This window comes from Nicotiana tomentosiformis, chromosome 8, assembly GCF_000390325.3.
Source record: "Nicotiana tomentosiformis chromosome 8, ASM39032v3, whole genome shotgun sequence".
In the NCBI taxonomy this organism is placed as follows: Eukaryota; Viridiplantae; Streptophyta; class Magnoliopsida; order Solanales; family Solanaceae; genus Nicotiana; species Nicotiana tomentosiformis.
The window spans coordinates 107,505,928-107,532,586 of record NC_090819.1 but is presented as its reverse complement, the minus strand read 5'-3'; the positions used below and the strand labels follow the sequence as shown (position 1 = coordinate 107,532,586).

General features: G+C 41.9%; 1 protein-coding gene across 1 annotated transcript; it reads left to right on the top strand.

Moving 5' to 3' along the window:
- The first annotated feature begins 832 nt into the window (after positions 1 to 832).
- LOC104093294 (uncharacterized) lies at positions 833 to 5,372 on the top strand. Its single transcript, XM_009599023.3, has 9 exons — positions 833 to 1,249; positions 1,337 to 1,533; positions 2,884 to 3,065; positions 3,288 to 3,572; positions 3,836 to 3,894; positions 3,987 to 4,023; positions 4,138 to 4,209; positions 4,381 to 4,705; positions 4,777 to 5,372. Exons 1-9 carry the CDS (start codon positions 1,120 to 1,122, stop codon positions 5,158 to 5,160), a joined length of 1,671 nt encoding a protein of 556 aa, XP_009597318.1. The 5' UTR covers positions 833 to 1,119; the 3' UTR covers positions 5,161 to 5,372.
- Positions 5,373 to 26,659: the final 21,287 nt, after the last annotated feature.

The following is a 26,659-nucleotide window of genomic DNA, read 5'->3' as shown; positions in this document are numbered from 1 at the left end:
TACTCATATTTATGTTATTTTTATTGAAAAACACCTTATATAATTCTGCCTTACTAGGATTAAAGAAATATTTAGAGCACAAATTTTATATTTTGTGCTATGAAGACTTTATGAAAAAAAACCCTGAAAAACCCGAGAAAAAACGAAATTAAAAAACCCAATTTTATTGGTTTGATTTGATATTTAGCTTTAATAACCCGATACAATTGGTTTGATTTGGTAATTAAAAAATCGAACCAACCGGTTCCATTTACACCCCTACTTTTAGTAATTCTCTAGACGACAATTTAACAATACAAATGCAATTTAAACAACAATACCACAAATCCAAATTAATTAGAAGACCAACGCTGTTCAATTAACTTGGAATATGTTAAACTCTTTGAATAGATAGTGCACTGGTGTGACTTAAGGATCAATAAAGTTAGAATAAATTATGGGAGACAAAGATTTTCAACATTAGTAGAAAGAGTTCCCGATACTTATATTGGTAAGAAAAAACAAGTACTGATGATTACTATCCTGTTATAAAAAATATTAGCACGAAGTATCCTATATTGATATAGGGTTCAGGGTAGGATCGCACTCCAAGATGTGTGATACCTACTTTAATAATTGCATCACTAACTGCTTCCATAATGCCTATAAGTCATACAAAACAATTTTATCGTAGCTCTAAAAAATTATGTTTCATTGACGAAAATATATACTACTACTAACATATTTCTAAGGGCAAATCAGGAATAAGATTCAAAGACAATGACATGCTAGTAAGTTTTTGAACATCAAACATAAGCGTGTATATTTTGTCCTTCCCCGTGTCCAACTCCTTGCTTCAAATATCAATTTCCATTACGACATTTCCTCCCTCATGTCCTTTCTCTCTCATCTTTCTTGATCTCTTTTGTTTGAAGTATGTTTTTCAACAGTTAAAAACTACTCCCCCTCTCATTTCCGACTTCTCTCTGTTACACTTGTCCACTGTGTTTCAATAACTGCCCAATTTTTGTCTAATTTCATATACTCAACATTTCCATTGCAGAATTATTTGCAAGATTTTCAACATCAAGAAATCCCCTTCAAGAATCAAGAAAAACAACCCATAAGGCCATAATTACAATGTTGTATAAAGGGTCATTGCTATTTTCTCTTGTAACTGCTTTCTTCATTTTCTCTTCCTTTCTCTTTTCATTTACCCTTGGATGGGTTGAGTCTGATTTTCACACATTCCAAACACCACCCATTTCAGGTATTATACTTTTTTCTTTAATTTCATTGTCAAAAGATCTCCTTTTTATGTTTTTTTTTTGGTGCTGATATTTGTGGGTATTTTTAGGTGAAGGAAGAAGTGAGAATGATGTGGTGGTTTCATGGGAAATGACAAAAAGGTATCTTGCTGAAAGTCCAAATGGTGAGCCTCCATTAAACTCATCACTTATATTGGCTGCTAAAAGAACATATAGAAAAGATCCTTTTGATAATTTCAAGAGATATACTGGAGGCTGGAATATCAGCGAGCGCCATTACTGGGCTGTAAGTATTCAATGTTTTTACCTTTCTTGTGAATTACTAACTGCAAATCTCTCTTGTGGGTTTCATTGAAGCATTTTGACTAACAGATTTCTGAATTATTTGAAAAAGGTTACAGCATAGGGTATTGTGGGTTGAAAGTTAAAACCTTTATTGCTTCAATTTTGTTGTTTGTTGCATTGGAAATGAGAGATAGTATTAGATAAATCACCACCTTGTCTGGTATTGTCTGGCCTTTGGAATATAAAATTCAAAATATCTGTACTTGTACAGGAAAGAAATTAATTTTTAAAGTAGTAGATTAGTGATGGTTAAATGTTCTGTGGTTATCTACTTTATCATTTTGTTTGAATATTGTGGAAGGGAAGTTTGAAAAGTTTTACACATCTTTTCTTGGGTTGCATAGAGAAAAGGAAATGGAAAAAAGGAAGAAAAAAATAAGAAATTCTTCACTTTTTTAATGGAGTAAGATCTCAAAAAAGTAAAATATTTCTCCAACCAAACCAAAACGGTATGCTCCTAGTTTTATTGTAAACTTGTTCGTTGCTTATTCAACCTAATAGAAGTTTTTGTTTGAGTTTTAAAAAAAAAAGTTCTAAGCAAAAGAATATCTGGTTCATTGCCTTTGCCCATTTCAAGTGATTTACTTGTTTACACGAAGTTGCTCTCAGTTCATTGCTAAGTGGTGGTTAACCAACTTTGTTGACTACAGAAAACGTCAAGACTAAGAAGTTTTTGTTTAATTTGGCAATAATAAGATAGTCCGGATCATAGTCCTTAAAAGGATGAAATTTTTTCTTTCAGTACTCTGACGAGTTGAGTTGTATTACCATTATTGTTTTTAATGATGGACTACAATACTAGTAATGGAGAATCTCATCTGGAAAAATTTCGAAGATTAAAGTCATTATCCTTTGATTGATCAGAGCGAAGTATGTAATTGCATCTCAGAAAAGCGATCCTCTTCAGTGACTTAGAAACTTTTTGTTTTGCTTATCAATACGATTGATGATTTTGCCCATGCATTTCAACCAATTATGCTATAACAGGTCTTATGTGACGATTTAAAATTGCCTTTTTGTGTAACTACAAAATCCACGGACAGAGAAATTTTTCATATTTCAAATGTTTGATCAATTTTTAGAAATGGGATTCCCAAATCTTTATTATCGGCAAATAAAACCTTGTATATGTACTTTAAAATAGCTGTCCCACAATCTGTACTTCGCTGTACATTCCTCTTTTTCTCTTGACTTTTAACAATGAAGGATATACTTGGTTATCTTTCCTCAAATTTTAGTTGCATAAAATCTTTGTTCAATTGTTTCTCATGTTATATTTGTTTTTGTGCAGTCTGTGGCTTTCACTGCAGCTCCATTCTTTGTCGTTGCACTGATCTGGTTTGTGATCTTCGGGCTGTGCTTAGTGTCCATCTGTCTCTGCTACTGTTGCTGTAGAAGAGTACCTTATGGCTACTCTCGAATAGCTTATGCTCTCTCCCTCATACTCCTCATACTTTTTACCATTGCTGCAATGTATTCATCTTCTCTCTCTCTCTCTCTCTCTCTCTCTCTCTCTCTCTCTCTCTAGCATATACAAATGTTTATGGCTGTATATGCAAAATTGATATCCACTCTCATCACGAATACACCACTTTACTCAACTTCTTCACCCACAGACACAAACATGTCACATTCCCTTGCTCTCTATTCTGATGTGCCCAATCTATAACTTAGTGTATTTTGTTCCTTATGCAGTGTTGGATGTATCATTTTGTACACTGGTCAGGGAAAGTTTCACAGCAGCACAGTTAACACGTTGGATTACGTGGTCCATCAGGCAAATACCACTGCGGATAGTCTCAGAAACGTCTCAGGTTATCTAGCAGCAGCCAAACTTATTGCCGTGGATCAAGTTTTGCTTCCTGGTACAGTCCAAACAGACATAGACCGCATCCAAACCAAGATTAATTCTTCTGCTAATACCCTTGCCACTAAAACATCAGACAATAAGGATGACATAGCACGTTTGGTAGAGTCTGTGTAAGTGAACATTATAACAACCTTGTCCTTTGCAATTTATATCTATAGAACTTCCACAATTGAATCGAGATGTATCGATTTTGTCTATTTAAAACATTTATTTGTGGATCAGGTCTTTAAATCCTGTTGCCAACTTCTTTCGTGGTTCATGCTTTTCCCACCTTTGCTATGTTCTTGCGTATTTAATTGCACATTAACCCACCAAACACACATATAACTTTGCTGCTTAGGGTTCTAAAATGCCTGTGGTAATATTTATGCAGGAGATTGGCTCTTATCATTCTATCAGCCATTATGCTTCTATTGACATTTCTTGGATTTGGTAAGATGACCATTATATTTGAAATCTGAGTAAAAATTATTTAACAGTTTCTACTTCTAATAAATTTGCTCTGTTTTCTTTTCTCCTTCCAGTATTTTCACTTTTCGGCATGCAGGTTTTCGTTTATACGTGAGTGAACATTTCATATTACCAAGCTGTTCTTTCTTTCAATCTTTCTTGTATTTCGTTTCCTTGGCTCTGTTCTTCTGCCTAAACGAATGCTCTCCTGTTCTATTTATGCAGCTTGGTTATTTTTGGATGGATTCTTGTCACTGTAACTTTAATCTTGTGTGGCATATTTCTTGTTCTCCACAAGTAAGTTCTGTTCTGTATTTGTATGATCACTAGTTTATCTGTTGGGAATTTGTTTCCCTGTTTATAAAAAACCTATAAGTCACTTTTTTGTCAATTCTTTACCAATGTCAGTCTTGATTTATAAATGTAGAACGTGAAACATCTCTAATTGTTTTCTGTTCGACATTTCAGTGTGACTGCAGACACTTGTGTAGCAATGAATCAATGGATCCAACACCCTCTTGCTCATACAGCTTTAGATGATATATTGCCGTGTGTTGACAATGCCACTGCCCAAGAGACCCTTACGAAAAGCAAAGAAGTCACTTCTCAGCTGGTCAATGTTGTTAACCAGGTCATTACAAATGTGTCTAATAGCAATTTCTCTCCCAACTTTGGTCCTTTGTACTACAACCAATCTGGACCTAAGCTGCCAACCCTTTGCAATCCATTTAACCCCGACTTGACTGATCGATCCTGTAGTGCTGGTGACGTGGACTTGAGCAATGCAACAAAGGTACGTCACCTTAAAACTTCTTCCTGAAAAGGAGAAATCACCTCGCCTCTAATTTTTTCGTATCAATGCAGGTATGGAAGAATTATGTATGTCAAGTTTCGCCAAGTGGCATATGCGCCACAACAGGCCGACTGACTCCAACCATCTACGGCCAGATGGCAGCCGCGGTAAATGTGAGCTTTGGATTGTACCATTATGGTCCTTTCCTGGTTGACCTAGAAGATTGTGATTTCGTTAGACAAACTTTTGGTGACATATATAGCATATACTGTCCCGGACTACAGCGTTACAGCAAATGGGTGTACATTGGTCTTGTGATGGTTGGACTAGCAGTATTGCTTTCCCTCACATTCTGGGTGATATATGGGAGAGAGAGGCGACACCGTGTCTATACAAAAGAACACATGCCCAAACCAGCTGGAGGATATGACGGGAACAAACCGATTTACGAGTAGTTAGCTTTGCCTTTTTGTAATGCTAGCTAGAGATGCACTGTTGTGTATTTTGTATATACTGATGTGTGATGGCTGTTCATAGAGCTTATGGTTATACTGTAAGATTAGGTTTCATTTCTTGGGGTTGAACTATCAATCTGTACTAGTTTTATTAACAGCGATGAAATGCAAACCCAGGAGTTATTAATGGGTGAAGCCGTGCTTTAGAGAAATTGAATGCTGATATTAGTATATAATTACTATACGATTGATATAGTACTAAATACATACATATATGTTTTTAAATATTGATGCACACTAGGAAGAAGCCAATTTCTCATCAACTTATTTAGATACCGAATTATATCATTTGAAAAGGAATATAGAAGCTTGGTGAGAGATAGCAGTTAATTAATGAAATAATGGTGTATGCAAGTTAGTTCGTACACCACCGTTATTAAAAAAAAGAGTATAAACACTTGATCTCTCTGAACCGGGAGCCTTCTACCACTTTTCCCCCTGATGCAGATGCATTCTCTCATCGTGAAAGAAATAATGAAAGGGAAGCCTAAAAATTGCTTCAGTTTTATGAGTTAATATAGCCACTGTCATCAGTTGTGACCTTTCCTTTTTCGTTAGATAGAGGTATGCCTGAGAAGTAATGGAGAGAAGTGATTAGGCTAGACCTGTCATAATTCCTACTTAACGAGAACATGACCCTTAATAGGAAGGTATGAAGGACGATAATAAGGGTAGAAGACTAGTAGGTAGTCGATCGTTTCTCTTTGCCATAGTAGTAGCTTTAGTATTTCTTACCATAGATTTCTCTTACTACCTCTTTCTTTTGCTTCTGCTATCTTATTATCTTCCTGTTGTTGCTGTTTCTCTTGCATGGCTTTTCCACTACTGAATTTCTTTTTATAACAGTCATGATTTTGCTTTGCTTGAGCTGAGGATTGTATGGGTCAAAATCTGTCTTTAGAGTATTTAAGTCAAGATAATACTCAAGGAAGAGTTCTCAAGTCATCGTTAGTCGAAGTGACCGAAGAAGCAGCAAAGCCCATGGTTGAAGAGTCGACGAGAGCCGTAGCTGAGATGTCGACACGGGTCGAGGTCGAGGTTGAGTATCGTTGATAGAACTGTAACGGATAGTTTTAAATATATGATATTAAAAGAGAATATTCTAGTGGATATTCTCTCACTTGTACTATTAGGGTTTTTTAGGAACATGTCCCATATAAATAGAAAAAAGAGACAATGATAGGGGCATGTGATATTCATTTGTAAAGAACACACTTTGATTAAAAGATTCGTCTTTCTCTTGCTAAGATACAAACACCACATTTTCACTAAGATTCTTGTCCATACTTTTCTATCAGATCCGAGAATAACTCAAAACATTCAAGGATTTATCTATCATTCATCATTATCAGGAGGAACATCCACATGTTCCATCATTTATTGGGCGAATCATTTTTTCTATTTACTTACATGCCATTTATTGCTATTTATTGTTATTGAATAATACGTTATTGCTCTTGTTTTCTAGAACATTTATTACGTATTGATGTCATTGTCCGACCGAACCATCTAACATTTATTGTATCTTTGAAAACTGGATATTATTGTTAACTAAGATTAACTCTTAATTATATAAATTTAATTATTTGAACCAAGATACATATTTTTGGTCAAACAATTTGGCGTCGTCTGTGGAGATTTCTTAGTTAAATTTTTAGTTTCCTCTAGATCTACAATTAACAGAGGTCACTAGCATAAAAAAACGAAAAAGAAAAGAGAGACCACCTTTCTTTGTGTACACCAAATCCAACATGGTAGGTAACCGAGAAGAAAGGACGAGAATAACAAGTGACCTCCCAACCAACTTCATGAACGTCATCAACGAAAGCTGTGAAATGACAGATGAGGGCATGACGCCCAGTGCATCCCCTAGACGAGACGGGTCACCGCCCCCACACAGTAGCATAACAAAATCCCATGGTAAAGGAGCCTCCACGTCTGTGGAGGAAGGGACGCCCCCAACTGTGAAAAGATTTCTCGAAGCGTGGCTAACTGACATGCTAACAAGCGTCCTCAACAAGCCCTCTCAGGGTACGGCTGCAGAAAATGCAAGGACTTGCACGATACAACAAACAGACGAGCAATGTAACCAACCCTTTCCTCCAACGACAGGTATTACTCACAATGTCATTGATAGTGCAGGTGACAACGCCCTCACTGCCATTCTAAAAAGGATGGAAGAAATGGAGAATGAAAACAAGGCGCTCCGAGATCAAATGAAAGAACACCAAGAAAGGGTGGATAAAATACCAGGCGCTCCTAAGCTGTTGCCGAAGAGGGACGCCGGCCGGTTCGTCAAACAGACGTACAGTGATGACGGAACCCCACATGCCATACCAAAGACCTTCAAAATGTCGCTCTACCTCAGAATATATGATGGCACGACCGACCCTGAAGATCATGTGACTCATTACGTCACCGCCGTTAAAGGCAATGATCTCGCCAAAGAACAAGTATCTTCCATTTTGCTAAATAAGTTTGCCGAAACCCTCACAAGAGGGGCATTAACATGGTATTCGCAGCTACCAGTATGCTCCTTTGAAACTTTCGAGAAAATGGCCGATAAGTTCGTAACAGCCCATGACGGAGCCAGGAAGGCCGAGGCAAGAGTGAACGACATATTTGCTATTAAGCAGTCCTTGGGAGAGGGACTAAGGGACTTTCTCGCCCGGTTCAACCGAGTGAAGATGACTCTTCCAAAGTATCAGAAGGGATGGCGGTCGCAGCCTTTCAGAACGGGCTGAGTAGAGATGGTTCAAGAGCAACTAGAAAATTATTGAGTCGGTTGATGAAGTATCCCCCAACCACTTGGGACGAAATCCAAAATTCTTGGTGTCGAGGTCCGCGCAAATGAGGACGACCTCAGCGGACCAACTCACCGATTAACCTCGGTACAAGCCGAATCAAGAAAAGGTCGAAGAGATAACTCCAGAAGAGATCATCCAATTCCGCGACCTAACAGGGAACGACATCAACCATATATCAGGACGGCCATTGCGCCCTCCCCCCGCTACGAGGAAGGTCCGTCTAGACCAAGGACGGGGACTCACCGAAACGACAGAGGTATGCCTCCCCTGTTATCTGCTCACAATGTTTTTTGTGTCACCTACATAGATAGTTTACGCTCTCGAGAGGCTCAGACCGAAAGTTAAATGGTCGTCGAAGATGAGATCGGACCTGAACACCAGTAAGTTCGACGCCCTATGTGAGTTCCACTAGGAACGAGGACACAAAACTGAAGATTGCATCGCCTTGAGGCAAGAAGTCGTAAACATGCTGCGACAAGGGCACCTCAAAGAGTTACTAAGCGACAGGGGAAGAACTAACTTTGCCAAAGGACGCGAACACCAAGGACCGCCAAAACCTCCCTCAGCAGCTCGTACCATCAACATGATCATCGGCGGCAGCGATGACGCCTCTATCAACATCGTGATGTTCACCACTACCCACAAACTCAAGCAATCTATCACCCGCAAACGGTACGACGAACTCAAAGAAAGTATCATCTTCGACAAGTCAGATGCCGACGGTTTGACCTTTCCTCAAAATGATGCCCTCATTATTATATTACGTATTTTAGATACCGATGTTAAATGCAATATGATAGATGACGGGAGCGACGCATGCATTATCCATCTCCGAGTGCTTACCCAAATGAGATTCGAAGATAAGATAGTGTCGCGCTGCATCACGCTAACTAGTTTTAATAATGCAGTTGAAGAGACATCCGGGGAAATTACACTCCCCGTTTTGGCCGGCGGCGTAACTATGGAGACAACGTTCCATATCATGGACCAGGCTACCGCGTACAATGCCATAGTGGCACACACATGGATACATCTCATAAAAGCCATCTCCTCCAGGTCATACCAAGTAATTAAATTCACAACTCCATGGGGGTTTTTCAGTATACGAGGAGAACAACGCACATCACGATAATGCTACCGTATGGCCTTAGATGGCACAACCAACAGAGAAAGGACAAAAAAGGAGGCATAGCAAACAACAGGGTCGAGGTCAGAGCAAGAGAAAATAGAGAACGCTATCAAGGACCCTGACATGGCCGAAGCCGCTGGTTCAACCATAGAAAACCTCGACCCCGTTCAGTTGGATCTTAACGACCACAATAAGAAGGCCTATATCGGCTGCATGCTTCGGGAACCAGGTAAATTCAATCAATTCTTAACAACTAACGCAGATTTGTTTGCTTTCAGCCATGCAGATATGTCAGGCACCCCAAAGGAAATCGCCACGCATAAATTAAATGTCGGCCCACTTCACCCGTAGTGCGGCAAGTCAGACGTAAATTCAACTCCATAATTAATGACGCAGTGCGCGAGGAGGTGGAAAAACTGCTGGAAAATTGTTCCATCAGGGAATCGAAGTACCCAAATGGGTCGCTAATGTAGTGATGGTCAAAAAGAAGAATAGGAAATGGAGGATGTGCATGGATTTCACAATTTTGAGCAAAGCATGCCCGAAGGATTCGTTCATGTTGCCACATATCGACTAACTCATCGATGCAACGGCCGGACATGAGCTACTAAACTTCTTGGATGCTTATTCAGGCTATAATCAAATCCTTATGGAAGAAGAAGATCAGGAGAATACCACGTTCATCACCCACCAAGGAACGTATTGCTACCGGGTCATGCCTTTTGGACTAAAGAACGTAAGAGCTACTTATCAAAGGTTGGTGACAAAGATGTTCAAAAACCAGCCCAGCAAAACAATGGAGGTATATATAGACGACATGCTGGTCAAGTCCAAAAGGGGATAAGATCATATCGATCATTTGAAAGAAACTTTCGACATACTCCGACGGTATGGAATGAAGTTGAACCCGAAAAATGTGCATTCGGTGTAGCCTCGGGAAAGTTCCTGGGCTTTCTAGTATCATAGCGAGGGAGCAAGGTCACCCTCAACCAAATCAAATCCATTGAGGGTATACCAAAACTCTTGACCACCAGGAAACAAGTCCAAAGGTTGATCGGTCGCATCGCCGCCCTATCGAGGTTCATCTCGCGGTCGTCGGATAGGTGCCATAAATTCTTCGGCGTACTCAAGAAAGATAACAACCTCGAATGGACTTCCAAATGCGTCCAGGACCTGCGAGAACTAAAGACATACCTATCATCTCCGCTTCTGCTTTCAAAACCCAAGCCAGGGGAGCATCTCTTCGTCTATCTGGCCGTATCTGAGGAAGCTGTTAGCGCAGTCTTAATTCGGGAAAACAAAGGTACGCAATCTCCTATCTATTACATTAGCAAAATACTCGTTGACGCAGAGACGAGGTACCCACACCTCAAAAAATTGGCTTTGGCCTTAGTCGTAGCTTCACGAAAGCTTAGACCATATTTCCAATGTCACCCCATCTCGGTCGTCACGACCTTCCCCCTCAGAAGCATTTTACATAAAACCAAACTATCTAGAAGACTGGCCACGTGGGCTATCGAGTTGAGTGAGCACGATATCACTTATCAGCCGCAAACGTCGATAAAGTCACAAGTGCTCGTCGACTTCGTAGCCGACTTCAGCGCAAAGATAATGCCTGAAGTTGAAAGGGAAGCCGTCTAAACCTCCCTCCAAACACACGACCTTTAGGTCCTATACACCGATGGCGCACCTAACGCATCGGGGTCCAGAATGAGACTCGTACTCGAAGTCCCAACAGGCGAAGTGATTCGCCAGTCCATAAGGTGCCCGGATATAACTAACAATGGAGCAAAGAGGTTGAATTTGCGCTGCGATTCCCAGCTCGTGGTCAATCAAGTCACGGGGACTTTCCAAATCAAGGAACAAAGGTTGCAAAAATACCAGACTGAAATCTGCAAGCTACTGCCTGAGTTCGACGAATATCAGCTCAAACAAATCCCACGAGCATAGAATATCGAGGCAGATAGCCTCGCCAAACTAGCCGCAACCACCAAAAACATCACAATCGAAGACAAAAATATGGTCCACCTCCTCAACTCATCACTAGACCAAGTCGAGGTAAGAACCATAAACCTAACTTGGGATTGGCGTAATAGTATTGTCGCATACTTGCAGGATGACACACTCCCTACCGACAAAAAGGAGGCCAAGAAACAAAGATTACAAGCGGCCAGGTCCAATATCTTCCACATAGATCAGTACAAAAGAACCTACGACGGCCCTCTGGCGAAGTGCTTGGGCTCGAAACAAACTCAGCGCATCGTTGAAGAAGTTCACGAAGGCCATTGCGGGGCACGCTCCAGCAACCGGGCACTAGTCAGATGCCTCATATGGGCAGGATATTACTGGCCCACCATGAAAAAGGATGTCGCAGATTTCGTAAGGCGATGCGAGCAGTTCCAAAAGTACGCCCCAATGATTCACCAAGCAGGCAAACATCTCCACTCAGTCACATCCCCTTGGCCACTCATCAAATGAGGAATGGACATCGTGGGCCCCCTACCAGCAGGGCGATGTAATGTACGATTCCTTTTGGTTTTAACTGACTATTTCTCTAAGTGGGTGAAAGCAGAAGCGTTCGCCTAAATACGGGAACAGGAAGTAATCACTTTTATATGGAGAAACACCATCTACCAATTCGTCCTTCCCAAAGAAATCATTTATGACAACGGACCCCAATTCACAGGAGAGAAAATCGTTGAATTCTTCGAGAAATACATATCAAGAGGATACTCTCGACCCCATACCACCCCGCTGGTAACGGACAAGCAGAATTATCCAACAAATCAATACTAAACATCATGAAGAAGAAGCTCGAAGACACCAAGGGACTGTGGCCGAAAATACTACTAGAAGTATTGTGGGCCTACCAAACAACTCTGAAAACAAGCACAAAAGAGACACCATACTCTTTGGTCTACGGGACAGAGGCAGTAATACCAGTTAAGGTCATAGAACCCAGCCTAAGGTACTCCCACGAGAGCGGCATGAGTAACGACGAGAGCAGAAGGCAAGAACTCGACGAAGAGATATGGCCTACATAAGAATGGTCACCCAAAAGCAACAAGCAGAACACAATTACAACAATAAAGCAAAGGTCAGGCCACTCAAAGTCGAGGACTAGGTACTGAAAGCTAAAACTCAAGCGAGCAAAGATCCCAGAAAAGGGAAGCTAGGAACAAATTGGGATGGTCCATATAAAATCACAACTGAAGCAAACAAGGGTTCGTTCCAATTAGAGACAATGGAATGAAAGCTACTACCAAACAATTCGAATATCAGCCACCTCAAATACTTTAATTTCTGAGATAAAAATTGCCCCCCAAGCAGTACTCTTTTTTCCCTCACTTGAGTTTTATCCCATTTAGGTTTTCTTAAGGAGGTTTTTAACGAGGCAGCAAAGGGAACGTTTCGAGTCGAAGTACACGAAGGTAGGGCCGTGGTTACTATTTCATTGCTCGACCTCTCACTATTCTCCAGATCAATCAATGAAGGGACTAGATAGACCGACACTGGGACTGGAATGCCAGCCAATACCCAAAAATCTATAAATTTCTCCAAATATGTAACAAAAGCAACAATGTCAAGGAAATAAACTTTACACTTATCAGCACATCTTTATCGTATTTAGGTTATGTTCGACCCCGCTCGAACTAACACCTACCGGCCCTCAGCCGCAACTTAAATGAAAGGTTATATTCGACCTTGCTCGAACTAACACCTACTGGCCTTCGGTCACAACTTAAGTGAAAGGTTATGTTCGACCTTGCTCGAACTAACACCTACCGGCCGTCGGCCGCAACTTAAATGAAAGGTTATGTTCGACCTTGCTCGAACTAACACCTCCCTCCCCTCGACCACAACTTAAAGTAAAGGTTATGTTCGACCTTTCTCGAACTAACACCTACCGGCCCTCGGCCACAACCTAATAAAAGGATATGTTCGACCCCACTCAAACAAACACCTATCAGCCCTCAACCGCAATTTAACAAAAGTTCACGACCAAACAATTCGACGCCCTCGGCCATATCTCAACACACAAAAAAGGAAAAAGGTAGCCAAACAATAGAAGAAAAAAACATACAAGTACAGAAAATAAACCACAAGAAAGGAAGCAGATGCAGAGGCTCGTGAAGACTCCGGAAAAGATACACAAAAAGTTTACAAAAAATAAGAATAAAAACTATTGATCGCCACCATCATGATCTTTTGTGCCTTCATCGCCTTGGCCATCTATGCCCTCGCCATATTGATCTATTTCGCCACCGTCACCTTCGCCCTCAGGATATGCAGCATTATACCAAGCATTCTCCTCTGTAGCCCCAGAATGTTTCAGTTTATGCTCCTACCTATTATCTGGATATACCAAGAAAGATGTACGGTCTAATGAGGCTACTATGAAATATTTACTCATGTGGTCCACACCCTCGTCCCACTCGCCATCACCGGCCTCAGGTGTGGTGAGATCATACCCACTAGTGACCCGAGCCTCACGGGCCTTAGCACGAACATCATCAAGATCAACCGTATAAATGGATCCCGCCTTATACAAATCTCGAAACACGTCCAACTAAGCCTCGACATGAATCCATTCCTCATATAGGTCCTGAGGAACATTGGGAAAATATGAAGTACGAGAAAAAGATGGTTGTGCAAGCAGTTGGGCCTTCTCAGTTTCCAAAGCGGCCACCTGACGATAGAGGATGGAATTGCCTTTCTCCAGCTCTCTGATCCTCTCCTCTAGTCGATCCTCTTTGACCTTCACCGTGGACTGGTCAATCTCCTGCTCGGCCCGGAGAGTCCTATTCACCAACTCTAGCATCTCCGATTTCCTCCGAGCCCCCAAACGGGAAGACTCAACCTTCTCAAGCTCACTCTGCTTCTCGGCGACTTCACCATTAGGAACCTCCATCTGAAGCTGACATTCTTACAATTGCCCACGCATCTCAACAACTTATGCCTGAAGGTCGCCGCACTGGGCCTCCACGGCCTTGCTGACCTCAAGTTCTTCTTCCCTACTCCTCAACATCCCCTCAAAGACGCTACCGATGACTTTCACCAGCACATCGTCCTTCTCCTTCAACTCATCACGAAGGGCCTGCAAAATTCCCGGTACTTGTTGCGATAGTAGAAATATTTGTTTTTCAAACTCACAAATATTTCCCTACGCTTCTCCTCCTTTCGGGCGCTTTCAATATCAAAAATCATAATCTGCAATCACAAAATAAAAAAGAAGTAAGGCAAAAACAAAAATGCCCCTGCTAACAAAGACAAAACAAAGGACAAAACACCAAGCACTCATCCTAAGAGCTAGACCGGCAATGCTCCTCGGCAAGGTGATGTCGTCAGATTCTTTGAGGGTCTTACCCTCTATTTCGAAGCAATGAGGGCCGAGGGAAGGAACCACATTCTCCGTGTTCTTTAACAAGTCACAATCCATAGGGATCGCAATAGTCCTCGTAGACCCCTCCAACCTTATCTCAAGTTGGGTAATCTTTCTTCCATCATCTTCAGGTCGTCTGCATTAACGTCCGAACCTGACTCATCACCTTCCTCGGCAATGCCTTTACCTCTCTCGTTGACCGGCAAAGAAGTATCAGCAGCTGCCTGGGAAGTCGATGCCTCCTCCTCTTACCTCGAAGTATCAAGAACGTCAGTAGACGGTCACTCCGCCTCCGCCACCATAGAAGGGAAAGGCATATCCACTTCGGCTTCTGCCAACCTCGGAGTCTCGGACTCCGGCTCGATATCATCCCTAATGACAATGGTAGCCGTCTCGCGTAGTAAAAAATCACCTACCACTGAGTCAACGGCCCGGGCGACCACGTCGCCTGCATCTACGGATCTCCTCTTATGGGGCATCAAATCCCCCTCGCCCGGCACAAGTTCATCGTCTTCATCTATAAGAAGGTATATGGGAGAGGCCGAGGTCTCCATGGTCAAAGCCCCCACGGCCGCAAAAGGAGCAGGACCAGACACCGCAACAAGAGGGATTGAGGTACGAGCAAAAAGAGTTGCAGTCGAGGATGGAGCGGAAGCCGAGGGCGCAACATCCTTTCTTTTTCGGAATGAGGGGGCGGGAGCTCTCGACCTCCTCGAAGATTCCCTGGCCGAAGCTAGGAAAAACACAGGAAAAGGAAAGATGAGCAAAATAAACGAAAAGGAAAGAAACCAAGATTCCGATCATAAAAGGGACTTTTCAGCCGAAGGGAGAGAAAGCCCAAACCTCTTGAAGAAGCCCGACCCTCACGAATCCCCACGATGTGAGGGAGGAGCCAACTAACCTAGTCGGAAATGTCTTCGACCAAAGGAGGAGGCTAGATCTTGGCTGCACAGAAAAAAGAAAGGACCAGAAATCAAAACCCACAACCAAGCAAGGGAGAAAAATCAAACACATATAAACGAGAAAACTAGGTACTTACGAGTACAATTCCAAACTTCAAGAAAATCGTCGACGTTGGCCACCACGTCTTCGAGTCTAATGAAGAAGTAGTTTAACCAAAATTGACGGTTAGCTTTGTCATCCATCTTCACCACCAAGCATTTGCATCCTCGGTGGCGAAGGTTCAATATCGTCCCACTATAAAAGCTAGGGGCGAACATGTGTATTAAATGCCGAAGTATGAGTTAGACTTCGGCTAGCTCGGAAAATTTGGTGAGCATCCTTATGAGCTTGTAAACATATGGCGCGAGTTGGGATGGGCAGACGCCATAATAACGGCATAATTCCTCTGCCAGCGAAAGGAGAGGGAGAGTATAGCCGACTTGGAAGGGGTAGGCATAGAAGGTGCAATATCTAGGGCGATAGACCTGCACCGTATCCCACCCAGCCAGGATTAATTCGAGGTGATCGGGGATGCTGAATTTAGCCCTAAGTTCTCCCAATTCCTTCTCCGTCATCACTGACCGAAAAGTTCCAGGGTCGGCGTTAGGAGATTTTGAGAAATCAGACCTGGTTTCAGGATTGCGAGGAATTATCTCCTCCACCAAAGGGAAGCCTCCGTCCTTGACGGCGGCAGGAGCATTCCCGTCATGAGAAGGGAGCATCATTGCTAAAGGGACCACATCACTTCCCTCAATAGATTCGGAAGGTACGTTAGTCATGTTTTATCAGAATTAAGGGAAATATCAAGCGATGAAGGATTGAAAATGATATAAGCCCATGGAACAGAGAGAAAAAGTGTCCAGTCAGAAAGAAGAAATAAAGAGTGGGTTTCGAAGTAGAAATCTTGAAAATTCAAAATCACACCCTAACATCTCTATGTATAGGAACCTGGCATTAGAACCGAAAACAGTTCATCAGTATTGGCACCGTAACCGAGGCGGCAGATTCAATCTAGGGATACACACAAAACGAAGCAATGCAACGGGAATATGCATCATGATGACGCATGACGTCATGACGTCATCCTGATTCATGGACAGCCCAACTTCAACAAACCAATCGGGAAAATTGAGGCATTTTGAAATAAGCGGCCCACGTTGCCCGTTTGCTATGACCACCACAACCTGCACTGCTCGCTCAATTGTTTCGACCATAACGAGCAAAATTCGCTCATCGACCCTGCCTGAAGCCGGCCTCAATAAGAGGAGGGACTAATTATATGGGTCAAAATCTGTCTTTAGAGTATTTAAGCCAAGATAATACTCAAGGAAGAGTTCTCATGTCATCGTTAGTCGAAATGACCTAAGAAGCAGCAAAGTCCATGGTTAAAGAGTCGACGAGAGTCGTAACTGAGATATCGATACGGGTAGAGGTCGAGGTCGAGTATTGTTGATAGAGCTATAACTGCTAATTTTCAATATATGATATTAAAAGAGAATATTCTAGTGGATATTCTCTGCACTTGTACTATTAGAGATTCTTAGGAACATGTCCCATATAAATAGAAAAAAGAGACAATGATATGGGCATGTGATATTCATTTGTAAAGAACATACTTTGACTAAAAGATTCGTCTCTCTCTCTTGCTAAGATACAAACACCACCTTTTCACTAAGATTCTTGTCCATACCTTTCCATCAGATCAGAGAATAACTCAAAACATTCAAGGATTTGTCTGTCATTCATCATTGTCGTGAGGAATATCCACATATTTCATCCTTTATTGGGTGAATCATTACTCCTATTTACTTAAATGCTTTTATTGCTATTTATTGTTATTGATTGCTATATTATTGCTCTTGCTTTCTAGAACAGTTATTACATATTGATGCCATTGTCCGATCGGGCCATCTAACATTTATTGCATCTTTGAAATCTTCATCTAGAGATATTATTGTTATCTAAGATTAACCCTTAATTATACAAATTTAATTATTTGAACTAAGATTCATATTTTTTGGTCAAACAAGGGTCTATCGGGAACAACCTCTCTACCTTCGCAAGGTAGGAATAAGGCATACACATTATCCTTCTTAAATCTACTTGCCGGATTATACTAGGTTTTTTTATTTTTGGTGGTGTATATAGCCACTGTCATCAGTTGGACCTTTCCTTTTTTGTTAGTAGTATATGTTAATTTCTTCTATTGCAAATCATGCCAGTATACATCTCGATTTCATCCTTAAAAGAATATAGAAAGGCGACCGGCATTTCAATAATTCAGTTTGCTTTCCTTCTACGTAACTCTACATAAATAATAAATCAGCCAAAAGAAACAGAAAATAAGAAGAAAAACAAAATAAAAAAGCAAGGAGATCCACATCTCTTGCTATTGATTCAACCAGTGACTGGGTTAACAAATATTAGGTTTTTGTAATTCCTTGTTTGGCTTTACTATGGCATAATTTCACAAGAACAGCTAAGCACCATCATTGATATTTGCAAACAATGTCTTGTTAGTGAAATGGCATTCTGTCTTTTCCTCTCCTAACACATGTTCTAATCCTGATTAATTGCTTAATAATCACATTTGTAACTTGTTTGGCCAAGTTTCTCCAAAGTCAAAATTATTTTTTTAAGTGTTTCTTTTTTTCAAACATGAAGTGTGTGGCGAAACTTTACAAGAAAAAAAGTACTTTTGAGTAGAAGCATATTTACCCGTAAAACGATACAGTTGAATTTATACGTGGTTTCTAGATAAGTGAACTAATTTGATCATGAAATAATATAATAATCGAAGAAATACGCAATAATTAGCCTTAGAATGTAGATGAAATAGCAAAGATAGTGATTTCGTGAACACGGTTTCCGAACACAACAATGATGGGATCAAAAAAGCCACAAACTGAAATTGTATAAAGCTTTGAATAAAATATAATATATGTTCTTGCTAGAAATTTCGTATCTTTTACAATGGTAACTAATTCACTATTTATAGCTATGCCTAGGAAAAACGGTTCTAGGATCATGCCCCCCTTTAATGCCAATTATGAGGGTCATTGATTGAGATGTAACGTTCAGTATAAATGCCAAAATTCTCTGTAACGAACCGTTGCTCTTAATGCTGTAGAATATTCCTTAGTCAATGCCACCGGGCGCAGAGCTTTTAATACACTTTTATGAACGTTATTCATACCGGTGACAAGCGTAGTGGCTGCGTTCGGTCCTCAACCATCCCATCTTGGATTCCACGTGTTCTCCTTTTAGTCAGCCACGTATCATATCATATTTTACCCTATACAGATAGTCCCCCTGCTTTCCGGTGACATAACTTTGTGTTACCGAGAAGTTGGTAGAAACTCCTTTTTGGCGGGAATTACTATAACTCCCTCTCAAGGTCTCTGACAGTTGACTAGACACACGTCTCTCCGCATTTAATGCCCCGTACACGCGTCATCCCATGATTAAGCTTTCTATCATCCCAAGGATGCTTAGTACATCGAAAGATTTTGAAGAACAATTCCCTACTGCTAACCCTCGTACATGGGCTCCTTCTAGTATCCCTGCTGTGAAGGAGGACTGCCGCTGCAATGAGTTGGAAATCATTGCTCCTGATCTATCGGAGTGAGTGACCCTTCCCATGGAAGGTTTTACATATTTTTTCACGTACCCCTTTACTTTGGGAACGTTTTATTTGAGCGGAGAGCTTGATTCCGTAATTGCGGAGTTTTGCCTTCGCTACCAGGTATGTTTGGCACTGGTAAGTCCTTCGGTGTGGAGGACGATCGCCTACCTCCGATGCTTGTGCCAAGAAACTGGGTAGGAGCTAACCTTAGCTCATGTGATGAATCTCTATTCCCCCAAAATCCTCTGCGGGGGAATGATAAACCTTTGCAAGCGTGGCCACCATGCTTTCTTGTCTATCATGGATGAAGCCAATGACTGTGGGTGGATAGAGCGGTTCATTGCGGTTGCCACCAGCGACATCATTCCGACAACAGCTTCATCCTTTTCGGTTGCTTGGAACTGCACTCATTAGTTCTTTGTATAATATTCCTCTTACTAGATATTCTTTTATGACCGTATCATCTCTTTATCCTTCACATATTTCAGCAACTCGATGGCTCCCACTGGTGGTGGAAGGTTTGAACCGGTGGATTCAGAAGATTTTGGACGTCACAACGCCCGAAACTCTTTCGTGGAAAGAACTGGCCCTTAAATACGGGTGGAAGGCCAAAAATCATGGTAACTCTAATTTTCCTTGCTTCCATTTTTGTATATGAAGAACTTGGTTTAACCCTCTGACTTTGTTCATGGAATTAGATCTACTTGTAGGCTCTGTTGCTGTCCCCGAGGAGGACGTTCTGGCTGATCTTGCTGATGCAACGAGACTGCTTCAGGAAGTACTTATTCGAACAGGTATCTCCGGGCCTGTTTCGGGTGCAAATATTTCTTTACGGAGTCCCCTGTCGGAGGATAAACAAATAAAGAGAAGACGCTCCTCCGCGCCCGGAGAAAAGAATAAAAGGGCAAAGGTTGATGCCCCCGAATCATCTCCGATGGCGATGATAACTGGTCCTCCTTCTGGGTCGGTTGTAGACACCGCGATGATTGATGATCATGAAGAAGTTATTGATGAGGGAGCTTATTTACACAGAAGGCGACAATCCTCTTTATCTCAACAGGATGCTCAACCTGTTGAGATAGTTTCACCAACTGAAGACGACGTCTCAACACTGTGGGGAGAATCTGATTTAGTAGAATATGCCAATTCCCGCTTCCGGGCCCCACTTGTTGTAACCGATGCTGCGAGACTGAGTACCGGGTCCCTGCCGTCTTTGATTGGCAAGCATCAAACAACGAGCACTGCATTGGATGCAGATGCTTCTCACTCTTCAACCCCATCAGCCTCATCTCCACCTTCACCAACACCAGCAACTGCTACATCATTTCCATCTTTGTCTACTCTTCCACCACTGGTTGCTACACCATCTCCATCGGCTGCTCCTGACCATGAAGAAGGTGTTCCTCTTCCACAGTACCCAGTTCATGGGAACTTGGGGCAAAATTATGCTGCTTCTTCTGAAGATCCACAAAGGAGGAAGAACATTACTCTTTCGGCCTCTACCGGGTGCAACCTGCTATCACGGCCGGTGGAGCTTGCTAATTACCTGAAGCCTTTGGCTTCAAAAAAGGATTGGGAAAAGATTCAGACACTCTCGGGCGAGTATTTGTTGAACAATGCTATGCATAACGCCGCGACGGTACTTTCCTTCTTTCCTCTGTTATTTCTTCTACTTTTGATTGAATGTATTCTAAGTTTTTCCTCTTCTTATTTTATAGGCCAACTTTTTTTCCTCTGAGGGCCTTCAAAGGTTGATTCGTGAGAATGAAGAACTTACTTCTGAACGGGATCAACTTTTAGCGGAACGGGACCAGACTGTTCTCCGCCTCTCGGAACTAGAAAACAGAGCTACTGAGGCCGCTGTTTTGGCTCGTTTGCAGCAAAGCAATCAAAAAGTGGTAACCCTCAGCCAAGACATGAGGCCGCTGAGGGTTAATTTTGATGAGGCCAAGGCGAGATGGGTAGAAGTCCAAAATGCCGTTCTTGCTGCAATCGATCGTGAGGCTGCCTCTGCTGAAAGAGTGATTAACTTGGAGGCAGCTTGAACTGGAAAAGTAAAGAGCTTGATGCTGTGGAGGCGAAACATGCCCAGCTAGAAGAGAAGTACATAAAAACTATCAAGCATAATAGGCTCTTTAGTTCAACTATCCGCGATCTTGACTTCAACCTCAAATCTGCTAGATCCGCCTGGGAAAACCTTTCTGTCGAGGTTATTGAACTAAAAGAAGAATTTAAGCGCCGAGTGGCTTCCCTCATTGTTGAAAAACTTATTTCATGTATAGAATGAGGAGGAAAACCTTGGAAGAGGACAAAGCTGGTATCATTGATGTTGATGCCGTAATTGCTAAGGCCCGAGAGCTTGAGTTGGCTGCAAAAAATGGACTCTCGATGCAGTCTGACGCTCCAGGTTCTTTTGATTCTGATTCTGAGTTTTCGAAAACTAAAGAAGGATCGGAAGGAGATGAGGCCGAAGACCAAACTGGGGAAGGCATTGAGCCATCGGCGGAACCCCCTACTCTTCCCGGCAATGCGTATACTTCTCTTTCTCCTGGTTCCGGAGGCGCTGCAGTTTAGCTTTTTCTTTTCCCATTTTGTACTTGTAATGTTTTGGCCCGTTCTTGTGAATAATGACATATCTTCTTCTTTTGTTCAAGTGCCGTTTGAGTCTTACTTTCGTTTGAATATCCATGCAAGCATTTAACTTTTGCATTTGCTCAAGTATTCTGCGCATGTAGTTCAATTTGCGCTTTACTATGTGTAGTCTCGGATGCCTTTTCTTCGAAGAATTTTAGTTCCGAGTATTATCCCTTTTACGTGAGGGTTTTTATGAATATTTTTCCAATTTTCCCTTTTACATGAGGGTCTCTATGAATATTCGCGCAAGTTTCCCTTTTACATGAGAGTTTCTATGAATATTTGCGCAAGCTTGCTTTTTGCGTCCTTTTCATATGCGGCATCGGGTGTATTTTTCCCTGATGGCATTTTGGATTTCGGATATTGATTCTTCCGGAACCAACCCTTTAACGTGAGAGTTTTTATAAGATAGGACTATCTTATGTTTACGATGCTCTTGAAGAGGATGTATCATGTTCATTATGACACTAACATTTGAAGTACTTGTTTAACTTTTAAATGTCAAAGTCAGCTCATCGTTTGGACAAGAAACAAGATAAAAGCAAAAGGATTTCATTTTATTCCTTCTATTTTCAGAAATTACATAGGCATTTTGCTATGCCGGAGAGAAATGGCCATTACTTGTGGCTATCTTTTACAACTTATTTCTACGGGGCTGGCTGCGCAATCTCCGGTCCCGATGATGCATTTTGTTTCTGGATTTTCGTTCCTGGTTGACGTGGAAGTCATTGTCATCATATCCTCATATCACTCGCCCTAGTGTTTGAATGCGAAGAATGCGAATTGGAACACTAGAAGTCTTGTATCTTCGAAGGTCCTACCAATGAATTGCTAGGTATTCCTTCACTCGATAACATATCTTGTTACCCCTTAGTAAACTATGATATCGAGCAAAAGAATACCTAACAATCCTCTGGCGGTTTGTGCCCGTGAACGGTCGATTAACCTCTGTTCGGTAGCAAACATAACTTCCTGGTGGGAATTTGCTATCGAACCAAAGATTACCTAATTGTTCCTGAGTGGAAGCTTGTACGTTTGCCTTGCTATCAAAGGTCTTATTTTTTATGTCTTCGTAGTATGCTTTCCGTCGCTGCCTCGTTATTAACCTTGCCAGAAAAACTCAATTGGGACAAAAATTGAATGAAGGGAAAAAGAGTGCAGCACATACTTTCTGTTTGAGTGTTGTTCATCAGCAATAATATCTTTTGAGGTGTGCCACATTCCAGTTGCTGGGCAATTTGTCTCCATTCTGGTTCTCCAACTCATATGAACCTTTCCCAGTGACAGCTGAAATCCGGTAAGGGCCTTCCCACGTTGGACCTAGCTTTCCCGTGTTGAGCTCCCGGGTATTTTGTGGCACTTTTCTTAGAACTAAGTCTCCTAATTTGAAAAAATGGAAGTTGGCTCTCCGATTGTAATATCGCTCCATCCTCTGCTTTTGAGCTGCCATTCTTACATGTGCCAAGTCCCTGCATCCCCCGTGCAGTTCCAAGTTGATTAGCATTGCTTCGTCATTTGATTCTTCATTTGTATGAGAATATATCAAAGTGGGTTCGCCCACTTCAACCGGGATTAGGGCTTCGGCACCGTACACGAGGTAAAAAGGAGTTTCTCCTGTACTTGATTTGACCATTGTTCGGTAGGCCCATAGGACTCCGGGCAACTCTTCGGGCCATTTGCCTTTTGCTGCTTCCAACCTTTTCTTGAGGTTTTGAATGATCACTTTGTTTGTTGATTCCGCTTGGCCGTTTGCACTCGAATGATAAGGTGAGGATGTGATTCTATTTATTTTCAGGTCTTTGAAGAACTTTGTAACTTTTGCACCGATAAAATATGGTCAATTGTCACATGCTATCTCCTTTGGTATTCTGAACCTGCAAATTTTATTTTTCCATAGGAAATCGACCACTTTGCGTTCTCCAATTTTCTGATAAGAACCTGCTTCCACCTATTTAGAAAAATAATCAGTCAAAATTAAAAGAAACCCTATCTTTTCGGGAGCCGGTGGCAGCGGTCCGACGATGTCCATCCCCTATTTCATGAATGGCCATGGGGACAGAACCGAATGTAAGGGTTCTGATGGTTGATGTATTAGTGATGCGTAGCTTTGGCACTTATCACATTTTCGTACGAAATCTTTGGCGTCTTGTTCCATACGAGGCCAATAATATCCTGCACATACGAATTTCAGCACCAAAGACTATGCGCCTGAGTGATTGCCGCATATCCCTTCTTGGATTTCTCTTATGACATAGTCAGCTTCTGACGCTCCTAAACACCATGCCAGCGGGCCTTGGAAAGATTTTCTATACCATTGGCATTTCCTGAAGCTATATCATGCAACTTTGGTGCGTAACGCTCGTGATGCTTTGGGATCGCCGGGCAACTTTCCGTGCTCGAGGTAGTTGATTATTTTGTTCCTCCAGTCCCAGACCAGACTAGCCGAATTCACATCGTAGTAACCATCCGTATCAAGGACTGAGCTCATCAGTTGTACCACCGTTCCAGACTCTGATCCTTTTATTTCCGTCGATGAACCTAAGTTTGCTATTGCATTCGCTTCTGCATTATCCTCTCTCAGGAAATGAGTTATTGACCACTCACGGAATCGTGCCAAAAGAGCCTGGACCTTTACCACATATTGTTGCATATGTTCTTCTTTGGTATCAAAGATCCCGTAAACCTGATTTACCACCAACTGTGAGTCGCATTTGATTTCTATAACCTTAGAATCATGTCCCCGGGCCAATTCGAGCCCTACAATCAAAGCTTCATACTTTGCTTCATTGTTAATTAAAGGGATCGTGTTGATGGCTTACCTTAAGGTTTCCCCCGAAGGCGTGATTAAACCTATTCTGAGCCCGGAACCTTTTACGTTCGAGGCTCCGTCCGTAAATAAGGTCCAAACCCCTAATGTGGGGCCTCCTTGGTTGCCAGAGGTAGCAGACCTGGACTAAAATCGGCCACGAAGTCGGCCAAGACTTGTGACTTAATTGTAGTCCTCGATTAATATTCTATGTCGAATTCACTCATTTCGACGGCCCATTTGTCCAATCTGCCCAAGAGTTCAGGTTTATGAAGGACGTTCCTCAAAGGGAAAGTAGTCACCACAACTATTGGGTGGCATTGGAAATAGGGCCTCAGCTTTCGAGCAGCGACTACGAGAGATAAGGCCAGTTTTTCCAAATATGGGTATTGATTTTCTGCTCCCGTTAAAATTTTGCTAACGTAATAAATAGGAAAATGCGTATCTTCGTCCTCCTGGACTAAAACCGCACTCACCGCAACTTCTGAAAACATGAGGTAGATTAGCAATATTTCGCCTTCTTTCAGTTTCGAGAGCAATGAAGGGCTTGATAAGTATTTCTTCAGGTCCCTCAAAGTCTGTTGGCACTCCAGTGTCCATTTGAAATTGTTCTTCTTTTTGAGCAATGTAAAGAAGCGATGACATTTTTTCGACGACCGGAAAATGAACCTGCTCAAAGCTGCTAACCTTCCTCTGAGTCTTTGGACTTCCTTCACGTTTAATAATTGATCCAGGATATCGTCTATGGCCTTGATTTTGTCGGGGTTTACTTCAATTTCCCTTTGTGAGACCAGAAACCCCAAGACTTACCGGAGTTGACCTCGAACGCGCACTTCTCGAGGTTAAATTTCATGTTATGCTTCCTCAGGATATCGAATGTTTCTTACAAATGCTTAAGGTGGTCACCTGCATTCAAAGACTTAACGAGCATATCGTCTATATAAACTTTCATGGTTTATCCTATTTGCTTTTCAAACATCTTATTTACGAGCCGCTGATAAGTGGCTCCGACGTTTTTCAACCCGAAAGGCATTACATTGTAACAATATGTGCCGAAGTTTGTTATAAATGAAGTTTTATCCTGATCGTTCGGGTTCATCTTAATTTGGTTGTACCCGGAATAAGCATCAAGGAAACTCATCAGTTTGTGCCCGGTAGTGGCATCAATCATTTGATCGATATTTGGCAGTGGAAACAAATCTTTGGGGCACGCCTTATTAAGATCTTTATAGTCTACACACATACGAAATTTATTGTTCTTCTCAGGAACTACTACTACATTGGCTAGCCAGTCTGGATATCTTACCTCTCTGACCGAACCGATTTTAAGCAAGCGGGTTACCTCTTCTTTGATGAATTTATTCCTGGCCTCGGCAATAGGGCGCTTCTTCTACCGTACCGTTGGTACATTGGGATCCAAACTCAGCTTGTGCACAGTTATTTCCGTTCGGATACCTGTCATATCCTCGTGCGACCTTGCAAAACAATCAATGTTAATTTTAAGGAATTCAATAAAACCAAACCCGATCTCGGGATGCAGTCCTGTCTCCAAGTGAAATTTTCTTTCTAAGAATTCTTCAAACAATGCCACTTGCTCTAGTTCCTTTGTCGTGGATTTCGTTGTGTCCGTTTCTTCCGGGAGTTGGAAATATCTCGGCACCTGATATTGTTATGATGATTCTGCCCCTGGAATAACCTCTTCCAACTCGGAAGTAGGCGCCGGTTCCTGTAATTGCAATGTCGTGCGCTCCTTCCCTTTGCTACTAGAAACTGAGATTGCATTTATCTCCCTTATTTCCGGTTGGTCACCTCTTATCTTCTTGATTCCTTTCGGCGTCAGAAACTTTAGCAATTGGTGATACGTCGAAGGCACAACTTTCATCTCGTGTAACCATGGCCTTCCTAAGATGATGTTGTATCCCATATCACCATCCACTACTTAATAGAGAGTTGTTTTCATTACTCCTTCAGCATTCGTGAGCATCAAGCAACAAGATCTCTCCCCGGGTCGTCACGCTTGCAAGGTTGAATCTAGCGAGGAGTTTTGTCGCCGGAATAGTGCTTCCGGTGAGTTTAGCTTGTTTTAGTACTCTCCATTGTATGATATTAGCCG

Coding starts and splice junctions, on each gene's coding strand:
- LOC104093294 (XM_009599023.3), top strand. CDS start 1,120: ATGTTGTATAAAGGGTCATTGCTATTTTCTCTTGTAACTGCTTTCTTC. Junction 4,024..4,137: donor ATGCAGGTTTTCGTTTATAC/GTGAGTGAACAT, acceptor CTATTTATGCAG/CTTGGTTATTTTTGGATGGA. Junction 4,706..4,776: donor ACTTGAGCAATGCAACAAAG/GTACGTCACCTT, acceptor GTATCAATGCAG/GTATGGAAGAATTATGTATG.